A 23,612-nucleotide genomic window follows, 5' to 3' on the forward strand; every position below is an offset into this window, starting at 1 on the left:
CCATAGATTTGTGTTTTAGTGTGTTATATATGACCCATTACTATATATTCTTTGATACACAAATTTTTCCAGATTTGACTACCTTGACCACTTGAAACCTCCTTCAAGATGATTCCTTTGTCCTTTTGACATGACCCCATTTCTTTTGAAACACTTCCTTACTTTCTGGCACACCAAGATATTCCAGGTTCTTTTTGTATTGTATTTTCCCTGACTCATCCCCAGAATCAGCCTTCTCTCTAATGAGCCATGGTTCATTTTAGTGAACAATGGTATTTAAGAGCCAAGATTTGAGTGCCATATTTTTGCTTATTGCTGCTAGCACGTCATTGATTTCAGGCCCTCTCAATTAACACAACTAGGATATATGTATATGTATATACATATATATCCTCATATCTAAATGTATTTTCATCTATGTCTATCTGTAATTTTATATTAAAAACCATGAATTTATGTGCATAACTTAATCTAACCACCCACACACATTCTTTTTCCAGAGATGCCAGCTATTAACTAAAGAAAATTGAACTGGATTCCAGACTTCTCTGATCTAAAAATCTTATTCAAACCCACTGAAATTAAACTTATTGTTCAAGCCCCATCCTCTCTATAAATACAACTTCCACTTTCTTCTCCCCAATCACTTATACAAATTGAATGTTCCCCCATCACTATTCATTCTTTCTTAAGGAGATGTTTAAAACACAGGTTACTTTATGCATCCATATTTGACAAAGGATTACAGTTCATGTTATTTTCTAGATCTTGAAAAATGGCTTGCGATATACTTTTTTATTCATTTTTTGGCCCTGATGAGAGGCACAGTTAGCAAATTCAGAACTGGATTCTCTCTCCAGTCAACTTGTCACAACTCTGAAGTGATGTTACAAGAGCATCCTTTTCACATATATTAATTTGGTGACTTCCTTTACTTTCGGTAGACCAAATATGTTCTTTTCTGAAACATGAACTATATAACTAGAATAAATAGACATCCTGTTGTTTCTCCTGTTTTCATTTCATCTACAGCACACCAGAATTTTTTTTTCCATACCTGTTTTGAGAAAACTTTCATTGGACTAATTGAATGAAGCAGCATCTATGGCTTACTGTTTCTTTAAATCCTGGAAAGACTGAAAAAAAAAATCAGGAATAAACATGAAACTTTCATCATAGTGTCCTTCCAACACATGCACATTATTTGTGGAACTTCCAGAGGTTCTCTAAGGTGCCTGGAATCTTCCTGTTGATGTTGTCCTAATTGTGCAAATTATCAATGCGACTCAGTGTTTGCATCCAGATGAAGCCTTTCATCACTATTGGTCTTATTTGCTTAGGAGCTTGTTACAAGTGTGTTTTTGAGTCCAACACTGGCAAAGCCTTCCAGAATAACTCTGAGGAAATAAAGACTATGAGTACAGAAAAGTCAAGTTGAAACTGATTAAATAAGGTTGTTAAAAAAAGAAATGCATAGTTTTGTTCACTGTCATGAAGCTACAGCATAATACATAAACCCTTCCCATCACCACAGTGAGCAATGGAGAAAAATTAAATAAGTTTCCAATATTTATAATATCAGATATGAAAAGTATGGCCACTTCTTAGTTTTAGCAAAGTCCATGAGATTGAAATATCAATAGCTCTTCTTTTCAGCATTGATTGTAATACTATGTAATATACTATGAAAATATAAGCCAAAATAGTTTCTGCTTTATTAGTTTCTGTGTCTGTGATTAAAAGTCTAATTTTAAAAATAATTTTAAAGTTATTTGTAAGGAATTTAATTTTTAAAATAAGAACGGTTTTTGAATGGGCGTGAGAGTCAGAGATCAGTTTCTCCTGAGTTAGAGACTAGAAATACTCTCCTCTGTAGAATGTATTAGTTATTTTTCCTTAAAAAATATTTTTGCTCCAGGCAAATGATATGATCAGAGTGGATAGAGCCTTGACAACAATTTCATTAACAGTGTAATTAAAAGCAGTGTTTAATTTATGCATGTAATTCATACACGTGGTCTTGGAATGGTTAAATTGCAAAACCACAGAAAGAAAGAAGGTGGAAAACATCTGATTGTGAAACACAAGATATACCAGACAATGATTTCTTCATGGGAAGAATTTTACTTGAAAGACAACACAGACATTGTTCTCTTCCAGTCCTAAAGCTAGAGCACTCTTATATAAACCCTTCCCATCATCACAATAAACAACAGACAGAAAAATTATTCTGAGATCTGACTTGAAGCAGACATTTTACAGAGCTTATGAGTCTGCATCCCAGGCATCTCATGGAACTTTAGGATAGAAAATAGGAAAAGTAGTAATGATAAACATACAGGATATTTAAGAAGAAACTACTAACATTTGCAAGGAGACAGGGTGAGAAAGAGGGAGATCTTAAGAATTCTTTTTTTTTTTAATTTTTTTTTTAACATTTATTCATTTTTGAGAGACAGAGAGCATGAGCAGAGGAGGGGCAGAGAGAGAGGGAGACACAGAATCTGAAGCAGGCTCCAGGCTCTGAGCTGTCAGCCCAGAGCCCGACGCGGGGCTCGAACTCACAAGCTGCGAGATCATGACCTGAGCCAAAGTCGGATGCTCAACCAACTGAGCCACCCAGGCGCCCCGAGATCTTAAGAATTCTAAGACAAGGAAAAGACTATTGGTTACATCCATCATGACCACAGAGTTAACCAAGAACTGGATCAATGGACAACGTAGAATAACACAACAGTGAATGTGTAAGAGCATTCAGGTCCAGATGGCATGGAATGGTTCTTTAGTTGTTTCCAGCCTTATTCTTCCACCTGGGCAATAGGGTCTCTGCACTAGGCTCCTGCTTTCTGAATTCTTCTGACTGTATTCTTCTTCACAAGGTGTGGAGTCCACAGGACTGAGCAGGGGTGTCCATCCAGAGAAGACACGATCACATGCTCCGGCACTTGGAACCTGTAATTTTCTGCCCAAAGTTCTGAACCTGCTTCCGTAGCTTGTATGGGTCTATCCTTTTTAGAGTAGAATGTGTCATCAGAGTACATAAGAAGTAGCCATCAGTTTGGAGGCTGGTGGAAGGAGCTTGGGTGTGTGGCTCCTTGAGATGCAGGGTAGAGCTGAGGATAAAAAGAGAAATTGGGCAGTCATGGGGGTGCATGCATGTGTCGGTTCTCCTCCTGCTACTCCAAAGTGACTTTGAATATTCCAGTTCAGTAATTTTATTTTACAGTTGGGGAACTAAGGCCCAGAATGACATCATTCAATACTAACTGATAACTTGTCCTTCACCAAGATAATAGTAATTTAGTTGGCCTGAAAAATAGCTCTTAATAAGTGCTCAAATTTTCAAAAAAGTGATTTTCAAAATTTTTGGTTCATACATGTGTTTTGTTTTTGAGGTCGGATATGTGTCAATTATCCAAATACCGACATGTTCAGGAGATATACAGACTTCTGCATTTTAAGCTAAGCTGGTTGATAGCTGAGAGCTTTGAAACTGAATACAACCTGTAAGCCTGTGGTTTGAAGGGCAGGATGAGAAGGTGTGCTGGCAAGTGAGCTGGGGGAGAGCCAAAAAATTTGCCTACTAGACAGTTTTGCCTAAGGCCAATAATATGTGCAGGAAAATGCTGACTGGAATAAAAGTGGCCCCGTTGTTGAAACTGCAGCATAAAACATGCTTTGTGGCAAACAGGAAGTGACAAAAATAACTACCTTTCAACACAAGCAGCAGATTTAAATGGTTCACAATGAATTTTTCATCTATCAATTATATTGCAAACTAGAAAGTCATGGATAACAAGGATGCTTCCGTATGTCACTTCAGGGGACTGTTTAAAAATAGAAGACTGCCGGAAAACAGGAGAAGCATAATCAATACTGTGATTAATGGCAGTAATTTCACATAAACATCTGGGCAATTAAAAATGCTCTTTAGGAGGTGTTTCGCATGCAACTGGTGAAGGAATGAATGAGTTTCAAATCAAACATCACTGTCAGTGTATTGAATAATTCACAGCCACAAACACATTCAAATTGGAACAGTTCCAGCTGTCAAATCTATAAGAAAAAGTCTTATTTAGAAGAAAATACACTCTGGATCACTTTTTAATTCTGCAATCCTTGTTCATTAAATTAAAAACACCCTGCCAAATATGTACACACAGGTGTACTAGCTATTGTGTCCCCAAACATTGGCTTGGCATTATGGGAAATGATGGGACTGTGTCAAATGACCCCTGCTCCCAGGAAAGTTAAGATTTGTGTTGGCTAAGTGATTAATATTCTCAGGAAAGGATTAGCCAGCAATAGCAAATGACTGTGTATCTAAACTTTGGCCAAACATCAAAAATATTTGAAGTGTTTGTTAAATTTAATTCAGAAAGCCTGAGGTGGAAGTCAGGAATCTCTATGGCCACTCAGTACCTTAAATGTTCATGATAATTCACAGTTTTTGAGAAACACTGCTGTACTGTAAGAAAAGATGATATGAAATCAATCTCTAGAATGTGCGATTTAAGAGATGAAACTATTTTACCCCAAAATGGCCCCCAAAGGAACTGTCTTATTAACAGCTTATTAACAGCTCTTATCCATGTTATCATATAAATGTTTGTCTTTTCATGAAGCCTTGTCATTTTAATAATCCTCTCATTTCAGTCATCTGTAGAATCCTGGAACAGACAAGGACTAGTAAGACAATAATTTTTATAGATGGAGAACCAAAGGATCAGGGATATGACTTGCCCGGTTCCCAAAATTTAGTGATTCACTGGACTCCTATCCAGCTCTACTCACCACACTGTGCTACCTCTCTCAATGAAAAGTGAGAAAACATGAAAGGGGTATGATTAGTTCAAATATTTTAGTAGCTTTGCTTCTAGTTTAAAAACGTGGGTATCTCCTGAGAAGCCAGCTGACGTTACATCTCTTACATTGTTCAAGAAAAAAAAAGCTCTTACAGCTAAAGTATCATAATATTTTATAGTAAAAAAAAAATCAAACCATGAGTAATGTCATTCGTTAAGTGGATACTCATTTTAGTAAGGAGAAAGCACTGTTGTGAAAATGGCTACTCTGTTTCCAAAAACTGAGCCGATGAAGAATGTCCACTGATAAATTGGTTATTGTGATTCCAATCTTGTCCCCTTCAACTCCCAGATCATCCAGTGAAACTATTAGCCACAATCTATGCCTCAGTGTAGACACCTTACAGCCTCTTCCAGCAGTGAGAATTTATCACTCGAAGAATTTCTTTTCCCCATACTCCTTCAGAGCCACTCCTGAGTTGGACTCTGACACTGCAACAGTTCCCTTCTGTTGGTGTCAGCATTTCAAGTAACCAATAGGACAAGCTGGAAATTTTTCCTCCTGTTCACTGCCATAACTTGAGGGAGGGGTGACTTTGCAGCAGGTATAGGTAATTTGGGAATGTGTATGACTGTTTCATGCAGCTTGTGCATTCATGACCTTCTTGGACCTTATCCAGAACCTACCACTTCCACCTGATAATGGAGCCTTACTGGTGTGCTTAACTTTTTGGCATGGTGCATCAGATTTTCAGTTCATGGAAAGAGCCAGTACTCGTGGTTGGCGGTTTAATATCTAATACAGCACAGTAACAAGTCAATAATTATTTTTCAAAATGAGAAAAGTTATTTGGTTAAAAGTGCATGATTCTTGTTAACAGAGCTCTGAAGATTTCTCTTATCACAGATTGCTGTATGTTGAACCTACCAAAGACAGTTTGAACATACATAGATACACTGAGTAATAATAGCCAGATAGCAAATTGTTTATACTGTGGACAAATACCTCTTTCTCTGAGCCCCATTCAAATTTAGCTGTCTTAGATTATCGAGTAAATGAGTTAAAGAGCCATATCCAAAATAGTTCATGTGCCTCTTTCTTGCTGGTAGTATCTATAAGGTAGAGCAGCTTATTAATAATTTATCATTGTTAATTTATAAAGAATATTCTGATGTGCCCTGAGTAATTAGACATCTAGAAATTTCTTTGGCTAGGGCAGACCTCTTTGTCCCGTTTTTGTGTTCCGTATGCTGACATGTATGCATTTGCATCTTCCGGCTGTTCTATCAGCATGCTGTCATCAGTGCTGTTGGCAAGCAAGAATTCTATGTAAGGGTAAGAACGATTTATTTTCCTTCAAACTAAATTATAACACAGATTTGACATAACATGGTGGCAATATGGCAAAGGTGTGCTGCTATCCTGGCCAAGTGGGACAACTGAATCTGATATTCTGTACTAATTGGAATAAACAAACAACAATCATCTGTTAGATCAGTAGCCGCAAGTTAAGTGACAGGGACTATACAGTTTATTCCAGTAGAGAGATTACATCTGGAATACCCATGGCAATTTAAATCACCATCTGATTATCATTATGACAATCCACCATCATTCTCCAAAACCCATTCATATGCTTCACTGGCTAAGGCAGAATATTGAATGGTTATGTGGTAGCAATAATAGTCTGAATTTTTCAAATCTTTGATGACAGCTCTAGTTTTTTTAATGAATTATTCCAAAGATGTCGTTTTAAATTTTGTATGAATAGGGAACTCTGGGAGTTTCCACTGTGTTCTACTTATTACAGTCACTCTTCACTTAGATGGATACCCAAAAAAAGACTACTAGATACTAAAGGGAATATTCCCAATTCATTAGGTAAATAACAATAGCATGTGTTGGGATCCTGTTGGGACTACCTTGAACCAAAACCTCTCTCCATACATCACCTGCCTAGAAGACCAGAGTTACTAGGAATTAGAGTTAGAGCAACATCAGTGTCAAAATATCCATGAAACGGGGCGCCTGGGTGGCTCAGTCGGTTGAGCGGCCGGCTTTGGCTCAGGTCATGATCTCACGGTCCGTGAGTTCGAGCCCTGTGTCAGGCTCTGTGCTGACAGCTTAGAGCCTGGAGCCTGTTTCAGATTCTGTGTCTCCCTCTCTCTGACCGTCCCCTGTTCATGCTCTGTCTCTCTCTGTCTCAAAAATAAATAAACGTTAAAAAAATTTAAAAAAAATATCCATGAAGACTTGCTATTTATCTTACTCTAGAACATGTTTATCCTGAGAAATGGCCTTTATGAAAGGGAAAGGGAAAGATTCACTGTGACAATTGTGATAATATTGAAAAATTCTCCCTCAGGGGTAAGCAGATATTCATTTTGGAGAGCCTGGGTGGCTCAGCTGGTTGAATGTCCAACTTTTGATTTCGACTCAGGTCATGATCTTATGATTCATGAGATCAAGGCCTGCATTGGTCTCTGTGGTGACAGCACAGAGCCTGTTTGGGATTCTGTTTCTCCTTCTCTCTCTGCCCTCTTGTCTCTCAAAATTAATAAACATTTTTTTTAAAGGAGAGCTTCATTTTTATTGCAATAGATGTTGACTCTGAACTGATTCAGGTCTGATAGCTGATTCAGGTCAACTGAGAAAACTCTAGATCTCTAGTGAGGCTTTATTCAGGCCTCTGTTTACCAGATTTTTTTTTTTATCAGTTCTACAATTCAGATAGAACTTTATGGGATGTTCTTTATTTTGGTCTCTGGGGCTTTTATGACTAAATACCTACCTCTAAAGATCCACTGATTGTAATGGTAACCACATACCCCTTTTGACTCTAGATGCTTCTAGTGATCAGTTATTGTTACTTGTGCTTTTCTATTCTTGGAAACTATCACTCAAATAATAATAGAATCCTCATTGAAATAGTAAATGCTTTTCATCTATAGTTTCTGTTACTAGCTTTCCCACTTAGCAGAGAACAACCACTAAAAAGTTCTTTCAAAGTGGATGATGCTCCTCTCCCCATCACAGAGACTGCCTTCTTGGCCTTTATCTGGGAGTCTGGTTGGGTGTGGCTGAGTGAGTTACATGTTATATATCCACCGAACATTCCATCTCACTCAGTCTTTGGATCCTTCTTCTTTTTCATACAAAGGAATTTTTGGCATCTCATCATCAATTATGTGAACCAATTTTGATTACAATTGTACAATATTCTCTGCTGTTTGACCTAGCTCATTTGTTACAGAACCTCTAGTAATTAAACCATAGTGGTAAAGTTAGCCAATTAAAAAATGTGTTATCCCTTTTGGTCTGGGAACTTCAGAATCCATTCCCATACATATTCCACAGAACCTGGATGACATAAATTAGCTACATTTTGTAGCATTGGTATGTAAGCTGTTTCCTCCTATATTTGACATTATAATTCATTCTTCCTCAGCGTATGTTGGAATATGACTCTAGCTTTTAGAACTGGATACAACTAAGGGGGGAAAGGAAATTCTTAAGTTCATAATAGATTGGAAATTTATGAATACTCTTAATATCATAAATCACCCAATTTCAATGACTATAGTTCTGTTCTTTATCAAAAACCCAGACCCTCCATTTTATATAATATATCTAATGAAGCTGTGAATTAATGAATATTGAAATTTGGCATCATACTGGATCAAACAAAGGTTGTATTTTAGTTCACTCAAACCTGTGGTTGCAAAGTTAAAAAGTTCATAAGAAGTCCTAAGTTTTCAGTAAATGCTTAAACCAAGAAAATATGAATTTAACTTATAATTTTCTTTAAGTTTTCACATGTTATTAGAAATAATATCTTTATGCATTGCTACTATGTGGTAGCAGTAGCAACAGGGTCTTCTGAAGCCTTGCCTTCAGTTGTACTTTATTCCAGGTGACGTAGGTGATAATTTGATTGTTTTGCCTCCATCTTCCATTAGGTATCAAATATATACCACTTTAAAATAATTTTCACCATTCATTGTCTAATAAGGATAGATATATCATTTCTGATTCTTCTCTCTCACTAAGTTTCCACTGCCGACAACTTTTTAGTCAAAGGTCTTAGTTGCATGCCCAAGAAATCCACTGTAGAGAAATAAACAGCAATACAATAGTAGGGAACTTTAATACCCAACTTACATCGATGGACAGATCATCCAGACAGAAAATCAATAAAGAAACATCAGCCTTAAATGACATGTTAGACCACATGGACTTAACAGACATTTAAAGAACATTTCATCCAAAAGCAACAGAATAGATATTCTTCTCAAGTACACATGGAATGTTTTTCAAGATTATATGTTAGGGCACAGATCAAGTCTTAATAAATTTTAAAAGATTGAAATCATATCCAGCATCTCTTCTGACCACAATTGTACGAAACAAAAACTTAATTATATGAAGAAACTGGAAAATTCACAAATATGTAGAGACATAAAAAAAAATGCTACCAAATAGCAAAATAGACCAAAGAAGATATTCAAAGAGGGCTCAAAAATATTCCTGATACAAATGAAAATGGAAATTTAACACACCAAAATTTATGGAATGCAAACACAGTTTAAGAGAGAAGTTCATGCCTATGTCGAAAAACAAGAAAAGTCTTGAATAAGCAAATTAACTTTACACCTGAAGGAACTAGAAAAAGAAGAACAAATGAAACCCAAAGTTAGTAGAAAGAAGGGAATAACAAAGAACAGAAATAAATGAAATAGAGACTAAAAAGAGAGTAGAAAAAAATCAGTGAAACTAAGAGCCTGTTCTTTGAAAAACAAAATTGACAAACATTTAGCTACACAAATCAAGAAAAGGAAATAACTCAGATAAATGAAATCAGAAATGAAAGAGGAGATATTATGACTGATACAACAGAAATAAGAGACTGTAATAAATAATTATATAAATACAAACTGGACAATCTAGAAGAAATGGATATGTGTTTAGAAATATAGAATCTACCAAGACTGAATCATTATAAAATAGAAAATCTGAACAGACAAAAGTCCAGGACCAGACTCCATGGCTTCACTGGTTAGTTCTACCAAACATTCAAAGAAATAATACCAATTCTTCTCAAACTATTTCAAAAAATAAGCATGGGTGTGGGGGACCTCTTCCAATTACATTTTTATGAGTCTAGCATTAACCTAACACCAGAACTAGACAAGGACACCACAAAAAAAAAAAAAAAAAAAAAAAAAAAAAAGAAAAAAGAAGAGAAAATTATAGGCCAATATCACTGATGAACACAGATGCAAAAATCCACAACAAAATACTTACAAAGTGAATTCCACAATACATATTAAAAGAATCATACACCACAATGAAGTGGAATTTACTCCAGGGAGGCAAGAATGGTTAACTTCTGCAAATAAATATGATACACCACATTAAAAAAAAAGGATAAAAATCAAATGACAATTTCAATAAAAGCAGAAAAAGTGTTTGACAACATTCAAAATCCATTTATGAAAAAAAAACTCTTCAAAAAATGGGTGTTGAGCAAATGTACCTTCACATAATGAGAGGCTTGTATGACAAGCCCACTGTCAACATCATACTCAATGGTGAAAAGTTGAAAGATTTTCTTTTAAGATAAGGAACAAGACAAGAATGTCCACTGTTGCCAATTATTTTTAATATGGTATTGGAAGTTCTAGCCAGAGCAATGAGACAAGAAAAAGAAAAAACATGCAAATTGGAAAGGAAGAAGTAAAACTGTTACTGTTTGCAGATGACATGATACTATATATAGACTAAAGACTCCATCAAAAAAAACTATTGGAACTAATAAATTGAGTAAAGTTGTAGGATACAAAATCAATTCACAAAAATTTGTTGCATTTGTTTACACTAATAACTATCAGAGAAATTAAGAAAATAATCCCATACAATTGCATTAAAAAATACCCTGACAATATAACAATGTAAAAACATACATATTGAAAACCAGAAGACACAAATAAAATAAATTGAAGAACACACAAATAAATGGAAATATATTCTGTGCTCATGGATTGTAAGAATTAATATTGTTAAAGTATTACGCAAAGCAAACTACAGATCCAATGCAATCCCTGTGGAAATTCTAATGACATTTTCCAAGGAAATAGAATAATCTTAAAATTTGTACACACACACGCACACACACATACACACACATATACACTCTGGAATATTAGTCATAAAAAAGAATGAACTCTTGCCATCTGTGACATGGATGGACCTCAAAGGCGTTATGCTAAGGGAAATAAGTTGGACAGGAAATGACAAATATCAAATGATCTCTCTTATTTGTGGGCTCCAGTTCCAGAATAATTCATTTTCCCAAATGTGTTATGCTCTCTTAACACTTGTGCTCCTTTCTATAAATTGTAACATTTGCCTAAAATACTACTTTCCTGTTGTTTACTTGTTAACCTACCTTTTTTTTTTCATGCATTACTCCTTTTATAAAATCTTCCATGATAACCCCAAGCAGAGTCACCATCTGGTTCTCTCATGATTTTTTGTACCCATAATATTATAATATTTTTCCTATTACCTATAATATTTTATGTTATGTTACATTGTGCTATGTATATTATGCTATATGTTAACTACAGTGAGGTAAAATAATTTAGGCAAATTTGACTCCCCTACTTTACTCATCTTATCCTCTGTCGTAGGTAATATTTAAAATGTGGTAAAGATTTAATACCGAATGAACAAATGAACCAATAATCTTTTTTTTCAGAAAGAGTAATTTATAATTTCACTGAAATACCATTAAATTGACATATAACATGTTAAAAAGTTATATGTATTTCTTTAGAGCCTGCAACAATTTCTGTCAGATCTTAAATCTTACCTATTTCTTCAGGTTTCTTACTTTCTGGTAGGGCAGATGACCTAGAGTTGGTTGAAATCCTGGTCCAATTTAATTTTACTGACTATTACTTACCCCACTGACCCTTCCTTTGAAGAATATTTTTCACACTCAATAAAATGAAATATCTACCTTTTCTAAACTGTCATCATCCAAAAACATTTGACCAGATATCTTCCTAAGGCAAGAGTCAAGTGTCCTTGAAAAGCAGTTGCTAAGATTTTCATTAGTCCCCTTTTTCTCTGCCAAGTGAGGGGACTACAAGTGCTGTAACAGAAGGGTGGAGAATGTAAGGAAGATCAAAGACAAAGGGGACTGTGTTGGGAAGGGGGTGAAAAGAAAACAGCCATAGAATGAATATGATTAACGTCCAGAGACAGAGGAAAAACAGTGGAGTCATGGTCAGGGCACCCTTATGTTCTTGCAGATTTTGGACTTGTTGACCACAGATAGTTTTTGTGCTTTAATTTAAACTAATTATCAGATTAATACAGTTAAGTCTTTTAAAGCATAATTTAATGCTAAAATAATACTATAAAAATACTATAATTTTTTTACTATAGTAAAAAATCTTATTAAAAATGCTAAAATAATACGATAAATAAGCATTCCCTCCCCTATTGGTATCACTTTGTGTTTCTGTATGAATCACACACACACACACACACACACACACACATACACGAGTCATTCATTCTCCTTCTATTTGGACTAGCGCTCTCCAGGCCTGAAATTCCAGGATTTATCTTTGCCTTATTGTAGGAAATTTCTTTAAATTTCTCCAAAATGCATTCCCTATTCTTAGGTGTTAGCGGTCTTCATTTATTTTCTTGTTTTGGTAGAGCACATTCTGCAGTGGCTTCACAGGTTAAAAAAAGATGGCATAATGACAGAAGTAATGAGGATGAGTCCTTAACTTTTTTTTCTCTCTGGCTGATGCAATCTGAACTGCTTAGCTTTTATGACTGGAGCAATGTTACAACCCTGCAAGTGTCCTTCATCACCCTTTTGGATAATCCCTTTACTTCTTTCTTCCTTTTGGTTGAAACTTCTGTTTTTCTGAATCCAGTGTTTCTTGGATTGCTCATTATTTAGTAGAATACATTTTATAGATGAGAAATGGAAAACGAGAAAAAAGAATTTAACTTTGTCTTCCAATCTGTTGAGATTTTCGTTGTTCCTTTCAAGTTTTAAATTTCTATGCAAATAATTAAAATGTTTTCTCTGATAGTAGTTTTAAAAGTTTCCCCTCCCCACCCCCACATGATGTTTTTTTTCTTTCCTGTTATTTTTATATGTTTGTCTCTTTGTTTGAACTTTTCTTTAAATGCCTAGAAATCCTCAATTGTCTACTCCTGTTTAACATGAGGTAACAGACAGCTAATTCGAAACACTGATTTTAAAGGCCCAATAATAACTGATCTAAGCAATAATTTGTTAAAAATCTATTTCTTGCTGTTGGACTGTTTATCTGTGTTGTCCCTTTTGTCTGTGACTTAACTCTTTCCCTTTTGAACCCCTCACCAATTTCTTATTTATTTTTCAGATTGAGCACTATGTTGACAATCCTGTCCTGTAGACCCAACACTATCCCTGCAAGAATTTGAAAAGCATTTCCCTCTGAATAGGCAGAATGATTACTACTCTAAATTTTTTTTTACAATTTCTCCTTTGTAAGGGAATATGGTAAGAAAATGAATAACCATTTCTCTTATGTCTATGCACATATTTAAGTAAGCAGAATTTGACTTTTTGAATATTTTACATATTGATAATTGTTCTCTACTCACTGGTGTCTCCCAAACACAGGTCTTTCCATTTTAGTCGGCTATTGTTACTGAAGAACTTCCTGTGGTTAAAAAGGTGATTATTAGAAGTAAAAGATAAATACTAAAAAAGATTAGCCTAAATATGAGGCTTTCTTTATGATTTAATGAAAAATATTTTAAAAGCTTTGGAAATAAGTTACATCCTGGAAAAAAAATCAAAGTTAACTGCTTAAAAGTTTTTATCTTGGAAACAAATACTTTTATCTTTATTCATAGGACTCCTAGAAAATAGGTTAGAGAATATACAACAACAACAACAAAAACTAATGTAATAACAAAGTATAACAAATGCAATTTAATTTAGTGTAATAAACATTTCTGGAGCTTCTTCATTCAAGGCCCTGAAATAGATACTACAGAAAGGACAAAAACAAAACAAAACAAAACAAATGACACACACACACACACACACACACACACACACACACCAAACCAAACCCAAACCAAACCAAAACAAACCAGGAAGAATGCAGTTCCCAGGAGCTAAGACATTCACAAGGAATAATGGTTTAAGTTCATATAAAATTATAGATTTTGTTTAAAATGTTGCATGAGTATGACCATGTAACTTATTACTAAAACTGAGAGACTTTTGAAGGGAAAGGAGGGATGCAATATTAATAATTATACTAGGGTCATCCTCAACAAAACAAAATGCAAGGGGGTAATATTATGAGAATTCAAAGTTGGGGGAGCTTTATTCAGTGAAATCAGGAAAGATGAAGAAGGGAAACATGGAAATTCAAAGTACAGAGAACAGCATGAGCCAAACTCTGGATGAGGGGTGGCAAGTATTTGGATGGCTTCAGGTATAAAAATATATACTGGTGAGAAAATTTGAAATGCAAGTTAAAAAAATAGATTTTGAAGGGTCTTCCTATAAAATCTTTAATAAAGAATTGGTATGATTCAAACTCTAATTTGAGAGGAGTGTTCTGCCAGGAATGTGTAGATCAGCTAGAAAAGAGGTGGAATTAGGCAAGAAGATTCAGAAAGAAAGAAGTAAGGAACCCTGACTAGGACAAGAATGTCAAGGAGAAATTAGATGCCAATAATATTGTCAAAGTAGTAAATATCTGCAGGGGGACATCAGAGGCAAAGGGAGAAGGGGAAGGCCAAGAACAAAACGTTTTCATGGATCGTTAGCCAAGAAAATATAATGCATTAAGAGATTAGATAATTCAAGAGGAAACATGCTTACTTTGAGGGGGACAAAAGGAATGTTCATGTTTTATATTTAGTAGATCGAAATTAATTGGGAAGAAGAAAAATCCAGATTCGCTTGTCCAGCAAGTGGGTGGAAATTGTCAATATGGATTTTGTGAGACATCATATCCACAAAGCTAAAGACATGTTTGTGCAGAAGGGCCAGGAGAAGGTATAGAATAAAGAAGGTTAAGAACATATAGGGGGTGCCTGGGTGGCTCAGTCGGTTGAGTATCTGACTTTGGCTCAGGTCGTGATTTCCTGGAATCACACCCTGCATCGGGTTCACTGCTGTCAGCACAGAGTCTGCTTCAAATCCTCTGTCCCTCTTTCTCTTTGCCCCTCCCCTGCTAGTACTGTCTCAAAAATTATATATATATATATATATATATGTATGTATATATATATGTATGTATATATATATGTATATATATATATACATATATATATATACATATATATATACATACATATATATATACATACATATATATATACATGCATACACATATATATATACACACACAAACATATAGGGGTACTTATGTAAATTTTCAAGAATTCATTTAAAAAGTTAGATATGATAGACAAAAAGATTTTTAAACCCTAATATGTAGAAGCCAACATTTTCCTGAGGGCTGACTATGAGCTAGGTACTATGGTAGGCTCTAGGTATAAAAAAGGAATAAGAAATGAATAGGTCTTGTCTGAAGGAGCAAAAGTATTAATGTCAGAGTAACTATCAGTATTAAATACTCTGTAAAATTTTTTTTTAATGTTTATTTTTGAGAGACAGAGACAGAGCATGAGCAGGAAAGGGCAGAGAGAGGAAGACACAGAATCCGAAGCAGGCTCCAGGCTCTGAGCTGGCAGCACAGAGCCGATGCAGAGCTCAAACTCACGAACCGTGAGATCATGAGCTGAGCTGAAGTCAGACACTTAACCGATTGAGCCACCTAGGTACTCCCAGTATTAACTACTCTTAAGAAGTCAAGTAAGAAAGGGAATTAGACTAGGTTTAGTTATAAATATATCATTTAAATTTGAAGAAATAGTGGTGATGAGTGCCACAAAATTATAAGAGTGAATAAAGAACACATGAAAGGAGTGAACTATACATTTTTTTTTCAAAAATAGAACACTTAAGGGGGGTAGAAGAGAGAAAGAGGGGAGGTGGAGGTAAAAGGAGAAGGAAGAGGAAGAAGAAGGAAAGAAGAGGGGAGAGCTATTGACACATTGGGTAACTAAATGGAGGAAATGGCAGAGTGTATCAAACTGGGTTGAAGTTATGACCATTCAAATACTTGCCATAAAGGATGTAAAATGTACAGGGGCCCTGGGTGGTGCAGTCGGCTAAGCATCCAACTTCGGCTCAGGTCATGATCTTGCAGTTCATGGGTTCGAGCCCCACGTTGGGCTCTGTGCTGACAGCTCAGAGCCTGGAGCCTGTCTTTGGATTCTGTGTCTCCCTCTCTCTCTCTGTCTCCTGTGCTTTCTCTTTTTCTCTCTCAAAAATAAATAAAACATAAAAAAATTTAAAAAAGAATGTAAAATGTGCAAACATTATCATTTACTTCATGGTATTTATGCTTCTATAGTGTTCTGGGTGTGTTCTTGAGTTCTCGATAACCCTATCTGGATTTCTTCTTTTCTCCGAAATATAGCATTCTAATTTGGTCCTTGATTGTGGCATCAATCATGCAAGATAGGTCATGTAATAGTGTATTTTAATATTAAATAAATAAAATTCAAGTACGTAAGAAAAATAAATACTAGGTTAGATCGCTATTTCTACCTTTTATTTCTCTTTGATAATAAAAACAAGGAAGATTTAGTCTTCAATTCAGCCTGATTATTTAAGGTTTCATATTGTTGACAGCCTTATAAAAATAAAGGTTTTCTTTTGTTTAAAAGCCTTCTACGGGTGCACATGGGTGGCTCAGTAGGTTGAGCGTCTGACTTCTGCTCAGGTGGTGATTTCGAGGTTTGAGTTGGAGCCCCAAGTTGGACTTGCTGCTGTCGGCACAGATCCTCTGTTTCCCCTCCCCCTGATCCCCCGCTTGCACTCTCAAAAATAAATAAAACATTAAAAACAAAGCTTTCTACAAGTAAAAATACACTATATTGTTTCTTGGCTAAACTTGTAGGTTCTTATGTGCTGACATGTTTCAAAAGCCCAACAACTCTTATCTGTCAGTTTCCCTTTAAATTCTTTGAGATAGATATCCAAATTCCCAGGGATTCACCCTAGAAGTAGATTTCAAAGACAACACAAACAGTTCTCTGTCCCTCTAGCCTACTGTTTATTGCTTCAGACAATTAAGTCCCTTGTGATTGTGTTAGTTACCTTGCTTCAGAGCTCCCCCCCTTTTTTAAGAGCTCCTCTTTTTTTGTCTGGATTAAAATTTAAGATGAGTTTTTTGGTGCACAGATGCATCTTGATTCTTTATGAGAGAACACATGTTTCTTCAGTCCCAGAGTGCATTCCTAATTCTTCCAAAAATTCAGACGACTGTTTGGGACTATTGATATTACATGAGATCTGATTTTCAGGAAACTTTGACTTTAGCACCTGATTTCATGCAAGTCTTTGACATTGCAAGAGATTTCATAGTGGATCCTCTGTTCAAGATAATTTAATAAAATGTAGATATGGAAATGTTTATCTTTACTTCTGTTTTCTGGGCATCTGTTCTTGACTCATGGTTATTCATAGCCATCCTTTAAAATGTCCTACCATTTAAAAAACAGTATTAAATGGGGTTCTGCCAAAGATTTTTGCTATAAAAATTAACACCCTTGATTAGACCTACCTAGACAGTCATGATGTATGACTTTAAACAATAAATTACACTCACCTATCCAAAAAGTAATCTTTATTCTTGTCAAGTGGTGATGACATTTTAACACAGCCTGTGTTCATGGGTATTGGCCTGAAATATATCTGATGCAGTGATTCTTCCTGCTCCTGTCCTTGGCCAGTCATATGCATCTAGTTGGTTGTTAAACAATTCTCCAGTTGATGTGGCCAGTTTAATATACTTGATGATTCAGGCAAACGCACAGGAAATTTTGGCCTAAATTATTTTAGGGTTGTCATTTTGCTTCATATCGATTAGGAAGACAGAGTGCAGGCTGCTATACATCACAGCCTCCATATTAGTCATAAATGCATGTATATCATTCATTGAGTAAAACCACAATATCTGTGAACTGTTTTCTTTTCTCTTATTTATTGACAGTTTTTTTAAATTACAACACAATGAATTGATGGTAAATACAGAAGATGCAATAGTATAAAAAGCCATTTAACCCTTCCCTAGGTTAAGACACTTACAGCAGACAAAAACTGCCCCACCCAAAATCCCCTCCTTGAATGGAAACAAAATAAATATAAATTAATAAATACAAAACAAATCACTGCACAGCCCTTAACTCTTTGATTGCCATGGCAAGAACCATGCTGATGATTCTAGCTTGTGACATTTGTGTGGTTAAAGGTTGCCGCAGCAGTCAAAGGGTTATAGCATTGTAAACATAAGTACTTTGTGGAAAAGTTCAGTCATGTTAATGGTCTGCAGCGATGAGATTAATAGCATGACCCCTTGACCTTTAATGACGCAACATTATAAGGAGTTGAAGAGATAGTAGCTTGGTGAGCTGTTACATAGACTAGTCAACCATTTTATTTAACAATGTGCTATGAGGCCTTGTTTTACTAATAAAAGACAACTTGTGAATAATAAACACTGTTCAATGCATTGATCAATAAAATCAATGAAAAAATTAATTTAAGCACCACAAAATTTTGCCTGATTATATCTGACAGTCATAATACACTTTAGCACCATTTATTTAGCCTTATATTTGCACACAAACAAGCTTTGTGTTTGTCAGTAGAAGCTATCTGAAAAAATATATATATATCTATATGCCAGATTGAAGATGTTATAAATGTATAGAATCCTGTGTGGGCAAAAAACCACTAACAACTTGCAAATCTTAAAGCTCATTCAGCAAATAAATGTGTTATTTATTTCTTTCTTTGCACACAGAAGACTACATATTATCAAGAATTTAATGAAGTAGTGTTGAGTGTAATGTGAACAATCCAGAAGCTTAAAGTTAGATTTTAATACCCTCTCCAGAACTGAAAATATCATGGGGAATTAAAATAAAGGCAAAGTATTGTCAGCAAACCAAAAGATAATAACCTAAATATTTAATTTCCTAATGTTTCTCTCTGCTTCATATTTTAATGTTATTTAAATAAAGTCTGCATTAATTATATGCATTACATTCTTTTAATTTCCCATAACCACAATATAGAAAGGAAAAATGGTTTTCATAAGAAGCTATAAAATGTCTATTGTTTACCCAAGAGACAACTTTCCTTTGCAATTGCTTGCATCTCATTCTGGCTCTGAAAGACAAATGTATGTGCAATTATTTTTTAATATAGTATATGGTATTTATTTGATAAACTAAATTTATGGGAGCATTTTCCCCTTATTCTGTTAAATATGTATGTGTGTGTGTATGTGGGCATACACACACACACACATACATACATACACGCACACACACTGTGTGTATGTATATGTATGTACACACACACACACACACACACACTATACACTTCCAAATCTCTATTACCAGATAGCTCATATGGATGGCATAAATTCTGTTCATTATCATACTGATCCACTACTGGAATCAAGATAATGTTAATACAAGTATACAGATTTTAAAACATCTTGAAGAAAGGTTACTATACTGACGAAGCAGGCAATTTTCTCAGTATCAATAATTGATTCTTTTAAAAACCATCAATAGACTATGGACTAATTAGATTTTATTTTTTTGATAAAAAATTAAGTTTTATATTAAAAGTTATAGTAGCGTAAATTTGAACTAGTAAACTCCATTTATTTCCTTCCTCTAATATAAAAACAAGATATATTTGTTTAAAATTATATACCTAAAAAAAAAATCTTTCAAGACTTTTAAGCCTGAAGCAAATTTTTATGGGTGAGTCTCTAAAACCCCTGAAAATAGAGGTTCACAATAGAAATGCTGATGCAGTCAAAACCAATGCAGCAAAATGCTGCCGCTGTAATACCCCTTATTCTCTTATTCACTCTCTTTATAATATACATGTGATTTATGTAATTTACACATAAAGGCAAATAGACCAAAGAACTGAGGTTTTAGGCATTTTTGTACTCATGATGTACCTTAAGCAGAACACTCTTATGGTATTTACTTTCCTGTATAATTATTTAAGAAACGTTCTCCAAAAGCAAACTTCCTTAGCTGGCTTATCAACAGACAACAGCCTTCATACTCAGCATTTCACTTTTCTCAGGGGAATAACTCTAAAAAAGTTAGCATCCAACGTAAGAGATTGGAAGGTGTGTGAAATTGACTGGGACTGTCTTTGCGTGAAACTTGTGAAGGAAATTACTGAGGAACAAAGACAGAGTTTCCAGGCACCAAGTCTGATGTACAGTGCTGCTCAATTCTGGTTTTCATAGATGGAAGGGGAAATCAAATCTGTAACTAAAAGAAGGGCAAGGTGGAAATGGGAAGGAATGCAAATATAGGCACAGACTGCATAAGACGACACAAAATAGTATAGCCCTCCCAACCGTCTGTGTGTTCACAGAAAGCAAACAAATAATTTCAGGATTGGAGGAGCAGAAAAACCAGACACGCAATCATCCTGGTTTGGAAATCAGGTTTGTTTGGAAGTAACAAAGTAACTAAGATTGTGAAAATTTGTATTTATGAACATACAAAGGAATAACGTATTCCGCGTCAGATACAAAAGAAGTGACGAAAAAGGCAAAAACCTAATTTTACCCAGGCAATAGTACATACTAAAGAGCTGTGAGAAGACAGGCAATAATGTGGCCTCTGTGATAGTATTTCAGTGGTAAGCAAAAATAAGACATTGGTTTAAGGATTGAATCATTCATTCATTCAAGGAAACTACATTTTACCTTCACAACTGGGTTGTCAATGTATAGAGAGGGAGCAAGTCCAAACTGGCATTACAACAGAACAAATGAAACATGCATTCTAGTGACTTTGCAAATAGACAGCTCACACCAGGCTTTATTCATCCATATCTCAGCAAGACAGGCCAACATAGAAACATATATTCGTACAAAAGGTGGCAAGTATAAGCAGCACCATATCCTAGCCTAGGAAAAAGCATTCTACCATGCAGACACATCTCACCAAAGCTTCATCGTATATGAGGCATGTATAAAAAGGCCTGTGTCAAACAATGTTATGCCTGGGATCCAATCTAGCTACAGACCAAGTGCTACAGATATGTCTGTATTCTGTGTGATATTTTTTCAAGGAGAAAAACAAGTGGATAAAATACTCAAGAAACATCTTCATAAGTCAAAAGTTAATCATTTTATTCATGTTCACCATTCTCTTCTTCCGGTTTTTCTACGTGGAAATGAGGGTTAATAACATCTTGCTCTGAAGCTAAGTGGCCTCACATGATACAATTATCGTATGGTCATTTTTCTATTTAACTGATTTTCGTCTCCCTTCTTAAGGGCATATAAATCCAGCTCTATAGAAGAGCACATGGCAAAGTTATGTAATCAGCACAACATTCTAGTTTATGATGTATTTGTCCTACGATGCCCAGTGTGCCCTTGAATGTAAAGACACACTGAGTGAAAACTTGAATATTATCGCCAGTCCAATGTTAACATAAGATAAATTTTAAGACACACTGCTCTTTAAATTGAAAAGGTATAGAATCTTCAGAAAGCTTCATAAATAAATATCCTTCGTATGTTTTTTATTCTTATGCACTGACCATGAATTAACTGGGTATGCCCTCATTTTCCTTAAAGAGCTTAGTTTTGAGTGTCTGTGATGTGCTTTGTTACAGCACTCATGATCTTATACCTTACTCCATATAAAGAATTAGCATTGTTCGAAACAGAAGATGCATGTCTCTGTCCTTTTATAAGCTCACAAATTGTTTAAAAATTGAAGGCTGCTACTTTAGTATTCCGCCAGAAAATTGACAAATTTTACAATATCTATCTTCCACCCAATTTCTGTGAATTTGTCAGCGTTTGTTCAGATCAGCGTTCACTCTTAGGCTTTAGATACTATTGGTTTAAATTTCAAAGTAGACATACGTATAACATATTGAAAGAGATATTTGTAACTGTTATTCAATTGACCTGAAATATCTCTGAATCATTTCAAAATGACACCAGTGGAAGCAAAAAATCATTTGAGTAGGACAGAAAGACAAAGGGTACGATTAGAACACAAAGGCAAGCTCTTTGCTACTATGCCAAGTGTTTGTGTTATACGATTACTGAGGTAAATGTCTATCCTAGAAAAGTGGCTTTTCTCAGGAGATTCTAACATTCTAAATCTTTCCAATTGAGGTTACCGAACACCTAACTTTTGACATTTTTAGCCTATAAGGCAGTGCATTAGTATGAGATGTGTTTATGCAGGGTAACATCTAAAGACCACTGGTTAATTATATACATTGATATGTCACATACCCATGACTAGTATGGAGAGCTTGAAGTTGCATTTTTCTCTAGTTCTAATACTTGCTAAAGTAAGATTTCCAGTTGTATTAAGGAGTGCTATAGTATGTTTTTATATTTTACAAAACACTCATTTTTCCTTTTCCTCCACTTTCATTATATTTAATATATATATAATATTAAATTTTAATATTTATGGTGTGGTGCTATGTCCGGTTGCGGTTTTCTTTATTATATAAAGTACTAATTTTTAAAATATAACTTATAAAACTTTTCTGATGTAGCTATGATTTCCTCTTAGGCAACAGGTAACCTAAAACATAGATACATATCCTCTGCCAGTTATAACCTGTGGTCACAATAAGTCAGTATCAGGAAGGTGCATGAAATGTAATGAAATGGTTAGACCCTCTATTATCGACTTGAAACCTTCTGCGATATCATATATTGGCTGAGATTGTATTTACAGCTATTTATAAATAGCTTATCTGAATTTAACATTTTTGCTTCAGACGGCATGTTCCGTTTGACATCTGTGATATTTTGGAATGTGCTCCTGAGAGCATCAAAAATTAAATGAACTCTTTGCTATGTTTTACTGAAAAAGATTTCACCACCATCCACGAGGTTGTTTCAGTACATGTTACAATCTCACAGACTCAATACTATCTGTAAATCACCGCCTTTATTAGTTTCTGGAAATAATTCCAAAACTTAAAAAAAAAAAAAAGATCTTTTCATGACTTTTGTGTTAACTCAGTCTACTTGATTATAACATCCATTTCTCATCAGCACATTGAATTTAGTCAATATGGACACATTTGTTATTCTACTGTAAGATTCACAAAGTGTGGGCATGTATTTGTATCATACTAGAGATATCAGCATAATATGCAGAACTTGGAAATATTATATTACTATACCTAGGATCCAGTATATACACATCATCCACATATTGGAACTACCGGTGAAGTTCGGCAATGTTCTCATCCACCACACTGAGTTTTTAATCACCCACAGAAAGGGAATAAAAATAAGATTACCGTATATGAAACCAATTGTGTCAATAGAAAAAGATCACAAGCAATCTGACTAGTAAAAGTAACACTTGCTTATTTCAGTAAATCAGTCTCTATCCTTTATTACTTAGTAATTATTTTCTGTAAATTATTACTTAGTAATTTATTACATCTGATTCAGAAAAGCCTTGCCCTCTGATTTATAACAGAAGTTGTCTTTGCTAGTATCATATAATGTTCTCTAATTTATCTATGGTATCTCTGCAGTTGTAAAGAGTCTCTGTATTCACCTGTTCTGATTGCCATGTCA

At 34.9% G+C, this 23,612-nt stretch overlaps 1 protein-coding gene across 2 annotated transcripts in view; it reads right to left on the reverse strand.

Moving 5' to 3' along the window:
- Positions 1–2,561: 2,561 nt before the first annotated feature.
- The window catches only part of MMP16 (matrix metallopeptidase 16), a 310,239-nt gene continuing 289,188 nt past the window's right edge, over positions 2,562–23,612 (reverse strand). For both annotated transcript variants that reach the window (XM_019453413.2, XM_019453412.2), the window contains one exon: positions 2,562–3,113. In XM_019453413.2, coding sequence (XP_019308958.2) covers positions 2,930–3,113 — 184 coding nt within the window. In that variant the 3' untranslated portion in view covers positions 2,562–2,929. The remainder of the gene's footprint in view (positions 3,114–23,612) is intronic.

Source organism: Panthera pardus, unplaced genomic scaffold, assembly GCF_024362965.1.
Source record: "Panthera pardus isolate Hobbes unplaced genomic scaffold, ASM2436296v1 HiC_scaffold_7, whole genome shotgun sequence".
Lineage (NCBI taxonomy): Eukaryota > Metazoa > Chordata > Mammalia > Carnivora > Felidae > Panthera > Panthera pardus.